The sequence below is a fragment of the Lissotriton vulgaris genome, chromosome 5 (assembly GCF_964263255.1).
Source record: "Lissotriton vulgaris chromosome 5, aLisVul1.2, whole genome shotgun sequence".
In the NCBI taxonomy this organism is placed as follows: Eukaryota; Metazoa; Chordata; class Amphibia; order Caudata; family Salamandridae; genus Lissotriton; species Lissotriton vulgaris.
The window spans coordinates 1153987246-1153993245 of NC_141693.1; the positions used below are offsets into that span (position 1 = coordinate 1153987246).

The 6000-nt window shown below is 45.8% G+C and overlaps 1 protein-coding gene across 1 annotated transcript in view; it reads right to left on the bottom strand.

The window, feature by feature from the left end:
- Positions 1-4554, bottom strand: part of VAX1 (ventral anterior homeobox 1) — a 141234-nt gene extending 136680 nt beyond the window's left edge. The window contains exon 1 of the mRNA XM_086920292.1: positions 4314-4554. Coding sequence (XP_086776418.1) covers positions 4314-4554 — 241 coding nt within the window. The remainder of the gene's footprint in view (positions 1-4313) is intronic.
- Positions 4555-6000: the final 1446 nt, after the last annotated feature.

Consider the following 6000-nt stretch of genomic DNA (forward strand, 5'->3'; position numbering starts at 1 on the left):
TGTACAGCCATGACTCTGGCGTGAATCCGCACTCCAGGCCTTACAAACATGCGAGCGCGAGGCACTTTAGCATGACAGAGCAGGCTGTCTTCGCCGTTGTGCACGAGTGTAACATTACCTTTACACTACCACGTATGCCTCATAAAATGGGTGCTTCGCATCACCATTAATACAGGTGTGCAGAAGGCACCCCATCACCATAGCACACGTGTTCAACAGACACTTCATCACCATTAAACGAATGAGACCGCCACTTGAGTATCATTCAACACGTGTGTATCACTTCGTCACAATTAAATGTGTGTGCATCGGGCACTTCATTGCAATTAAACAAATGTGTATTACGCCGTTCATTAAGACCGCACGCGTGCACACATCGGTACGAGCTTGTGTGCATCCGGCCCTTCCCAACAGGCGCTTCAGAACAATTAAAGAAGTGTGCTTGAAGCGCTACACTACAATGTAACATGTCTATCGAGCGCTTAATAGTCATGTAACAGGCATGATGTATCATGTTTTTCATTGCCAATACATGTGTATATCATGCACTTCTTCACCATGGTGTGTACATAAGAGATTTCGTCACTAATAAACACGAGTGTGCGTGTGCATAGCAGGCACCACCCCATCACCATTAAACGCAAGTGTATCAGCATTTCATCATTCTTGCGAGTGTGTACCATGCGTTTCATCTCGGCGTAGTAGGCATTTTATCATCACTGACCATGCGCATATCAGACACACATTACCGTTACACTTATGTTAGTCAGTCACTTCATCGCCATTGAACATGTGCATCAGGCATGCCATCATCTTTGGCATGTGTGTACCACGCGCTTCACGTGTGTGTGTCACGCATTTTAGCATCAGTGACCATGCACGACCTTAGCTTCACATGTACGTTTATCAGGCACTTCTTCCGCAGTGACCGTGCGCATCAGTCCCTTCGGCCCCGTTACTCTCCGGTGTGTTATTAAACAGGTACTCATCGCACAACTCCTTATCAGTGAACAAGGCTCGCCCGTGCTCTTTATTCCAATTAAAGGTCGCTTTCTGCCGGGCTCTCTGTGCGCACTTTATTAGCATTAAACAGCGGGATTTGTCCGACTCTATTACTCGATTAAGCAGGGGGCTGGTGTGCACTTTATCGTCTCCATCAAACATAGGTGTGTCATGCACATTGACGCCTGAGCAGAACTTTATTTACCATGTGCTATTTTACTAAATTGTGACCCTTGGCACATCTCATGTATTATTGCATGGGGGGGTGTTATATTGTTTCCCGGAAGCAGCAACAATGTAATCGGCAATGTCTTCTTACAGGAACCAACTATAAAGGACCGGGTCTTCAACTCACCGCCAGGAAATCTATGAGTACTGTTTGAAAGTTAGTTTCACTCCAAGAACACTGTATGCCTGGAAGCGCCCGGCGACTAAAGTGATGGAAGATCGTCTGAATCTCCAGGAACACGTCTTATACTTAGAGTGTAAGATGAAAGAAAGGACAATGGAAATGAAGAAATGAACTAACACACTCACAACAAAGTACTAATAAAACAAATGAGAACCCTCATTAAATTAAACAAACCAACAAAGACACATACACCCTCAAAACGATAAACACAAAATACAACAGACACGCCCCACACATTTGCCAGAAAGAAATAGAACAAATTAAATATGCGAGCAAACACCCAAACATTTACATAAGAGACAAATACTCGAAGAAATCAACCGATAGAAGAAATAGGTATGCCACAAACAAAATCTCAAAAATAAACCAGCCAACAAAAAAACAAGATGCAAACTTAAAAAACAAACATAAAACAGTAACACAAACTACAGCACACAACAACTCAAACAAAAGGAAACAAACATACTATCTACAAAAACTAACAATAAGCAACTTTACAAAGTTACTCACATACATTAGGGAAAGAGATCAGTCAGTGTAGGTACTTTGGGAGACTCGTGGGAGTTCCACAAATGCATAATTGCACTCGTACGAAAGAAACAATAAAACACGCCACACAAACTAATACACATGCACAAAACATTGTTACAGTAAAAGAACGCACACACACACACACTCAATTTATAAATTAAAGAACGACAGAAGCCAACAAACCAGTCAAAATAATCGCATTGACTAGTTTGTGCTGATTATGCTAGGTCTCAAATCAATAACAGCAGCAGTTTTAGGGAAATAGCAGGCCACTGATATTCGCAAAGCCAACGAACAAACCAGAAGAATCAAAACACTCCATGTACTTGACAGCGAGTAACTCAAACAAGCAATCAAACAAATAAACAATCAAACAATCAAACAAACACATACCAGCATAAATGGCCGTCATGAGTACATTGGTGGGTCGAGAAAGTCTCCAAATTAATGCATGCATCCGTATCCAAAACAAAAACCAACACAAAAGAACGACACAAACCAAGAAGCATGCTGATTCAAAGCTAAACAACATACGGAAACAATCTGCACTTTATGCAGCAACACGCACAAGTCAACAATCAAACATACGCAAGGCAGTTACAACTGCGCCGCAGAACAAAGTGCAGATTGCTGGAGATCCGCAAATCAATCACTGCATCAGTCGCAGAGAACAGACCAATCAACTAAGAAGCACAGCACCCGCAAACATACTCAAACCAAATCCGCAAAACAAAAACACATCATCTACACAACTCCAAGTAACACTCATTAACAGTCGAACAATTCAACGAACGCAATAACCCTCAACAGGAACGGCCCGGAGTATTTTGTTGCAACACTGGAGGTCCGAGAACCATGAGCCTGACGACGCCTAAATACTGTCGCCCAAACACCGACTCTTGGCGGGGACAACCTGCGCCGCGCAATAGAAGCCGAGGAAAGACTACTGGCTCGGCAGCTCCGCTAATGTCAGGACAATGAAAGGGGAATGACCTGCTGCAAAGTGCATTTCAACCGAACTAAGCAGGATGCTGAATTGAACGCCCTTCTTTCCACCTGCATTTTGAAGTACTTGCACCCCCACCCCCGGCTCAGCCCCCCAGCCCCCCACCCTCGCCAATCTACAGTAAGGTTCAGACGGGCACATTATTTTTAATCTGAACTCTCCCCGGGTCAAACGGTCAGCAGGGGATTACTGATTAAAATGGTCTCCCTCGCACTGCACTTAAATAATGGAGGTTTTATGTGTGCAGCCTGGCACACAGTCTCCCCGCGGCGACGCCGGGATTCTGTTTGTACTTGTGGAAAAAAGTACTGTACTACGTTTCTCTAACCCTTACTGAAAAAAAAGAGAAACTACATAACATCTACCCCCTCTATATACTATTATTAGTATTATGATTATGGATAATAATAATAATGCTAATAATAATAATAATAATATTAATAACAACACTCTTACTAATAAAATAATATTAATAATGATAATCATCCCGATAATATTAACAATCATATAATAATCAGCATAATAATAATAATAATAATAATCATCATAATCACAATCATGTGTGCTTTTTTTCGCACGCATGCCTCTTCCGCAGGGCTAGGACGTGTTATAATGTCTATTGTTTCCGTCTGCCAGGTATTAACGGCGAGTTTCAGAAGTGAAGTCACAGAAGTAAAATTAGTTCCTCGAAGTGCATTTTTTAAATTAAGATTTTTATAATGTCGACGTCAAAGGCAGTGCCTAGAACAAAGTAGCCCTAACATTCTCGTGCAATTTAACTTGCACCTTAAAAGACACGAAAAAGTGTAAGCCAAAGGATCTATTTTTAGCAGCACATGTTGCACTATTTAGGTAACAACCCCATACAGCACCTTGTGTAATGGAATATATGTCCACCCTGTTCTTTCGGACTTTAGATACTGGAAATACATTAGCAGCCTATAAATGCCACACTGGAGCCTTTCCAGCACATTCCCTGGAAATAAACTTTAAAAACTACCGTTTTTAAATAGCAATCCCTCCAACAGTCACTCTGGGCGCCCGCATCACCTCTTGTATTTGGAACGATTTAAAAGTGTGTTTAATGTGGCACATTTTTACGCGCCATAGGGAAACCAGAGGTAAACCTAACGAAGTCTCCCAAAGTTATAGATGTCATCGGCACGCTGAGGGTATCACACCCAGTGTGAATGGATAGTAGCTCCCAGATTCTGTCTAGAGGGAGAAACAATTCTATCCAAAATATGGCGGTCTAAATGTGGTGGCAAAGGGGGAGCAGCGTGCTTGCTGAAGGAAAGGAACCTGTGAGCACAGAGACGGATAACCCAAGAGAGGACAGCATGAAAGAAAGACGCGACCCACCTCTGACAAGAATCCTCCGACAGTAGTCCGGGTCGCCAGCTTTACTTTTCCCGCAGTCTTCCGAGGGGCCGGAGGCGGGGAAAGCCCCTTGCTGCTGCTGCTCCTTGGCGAACGGATGCGACAGGGACCCCTCGATCTCCTTGCAGTCCCCGCCGTCTTTCGGGGGGCCGTTCCGGGGCAGCCGGCTGCTCGCGGTGTCCGGGGCGCCCCTCACGTCCATCTTCTCTGGTTTCTGAAACATGAAATGCTGGAGGGAGGGTGGGAGGCGAGGGCGCGCTCGAGCTGAGGGTGTGTGTGTGTCCAGGCTAGTTTTGAGGCGCAGCCGGCCCGGAGAGCACTCCTTTTGAGATTCGCTGTGTGTGAAGAAGGTTTGCGCCGGGGCAGGGCTCTACTCTCACCCTCCTGTGTCCAGCACCTGTGAGCGTCCAGGTAGTTAGCAGTGTAACTCCAGCCCGGCCACTTAGCGCCCTATTATCAGCAGGCCTGGCAGTCAGGCGCAAGCGGGGCCGGCCTCCGCTCCCCTCTCAACTGATTAGGGGTAATTTCACCGCTTCCATATTTAGGTCCCCTCATGAATACACTAAATTGTTTGCATGGCGGATCACCCCGCAAATGGACGCCTGTGTCGCGGCTGGCCCCCCACCAATCAAGCGAGGAGCACTCGGAAGTGATTGGCCCTGGCTGGGCGGAAGGGCGCACAATCAGGACGGCGAGGGCCCGGGCGTAGGGTGGGACATTACAATTTCTTCCAGTGGCGCGGGGCCCCTTTAACGCCGCTTGCACCCCGCTGCTAAAGTTTGTCTCTGAAGTCTGGAGGGTCTGGTCCCAGTCTGAACTTTGGGAAAGGGACCTCGCCCCCCCAAAAACCCCGCAACACACCCTCGCAGGTGCGACTTTACCGTGCAGTCCAGGAACAGTACTGAGGTTTTCACGTTTCCAGCTTAACGTCTTTTCTCCGGACTTCGCCTTAAACCATTGACATCTAAGCTGCTGGGTCGGAACAGTGAGGTCTTCCAAGGCACCGCGTTCCTTTCGGGACAGGCAGCTTGATGTCGAGTAACACAGTCTTCGACAGAAAAAAAATAACCTCCCTGGAAAGGCTGTTGGTTGGGGAAGGATTGGGGTGAGTGAACAGAGAGCCAGATGGAATGGGGAGAGGGCACGGAGAAGGGAGAGGAGGGGGGAGAGGGGGTGGTAGGAGAATAAGGTCAACGATAGAAAAAGTAGGAGAGATAATGACATACATCAACTAACAAGAGAGGCAAACAAGGAGAACAAAAGAATGACAGAAAAGAAGAAAGAAAATAAAATATGAAAAGGAAGGAAAATGAAAAAATTATTGAAAGGAGGAATGAGACGGCAGGAAAAAAGGAAAGTGACGAAGGAAGAATGGAAAGACAAAGAAACCAGGATATGAAGTAGAGTGGAAACGTATTTTGACAAAAGTAGCAAAATAGAGAGAGAAGTAAGGAGGAGAGAGTGAGAGTAAGAGAAGAGTTGAGAGGTAGGCTAGGGAGAAGGGCAAGCAATAAAAAGACAAGGAATGAGCTGAGAAGAAAGAAGCGACACAAAAAAGGAAGACGAGAGAGAGAGAGAGAGAGAGGCGTTGAAACAGCAGGAGACAGCCCGAGCAGGTCCTCGGCGCGCAGCCCTCTGGAGGAGAGCACGTCTTCCCCTTCTTCTTATT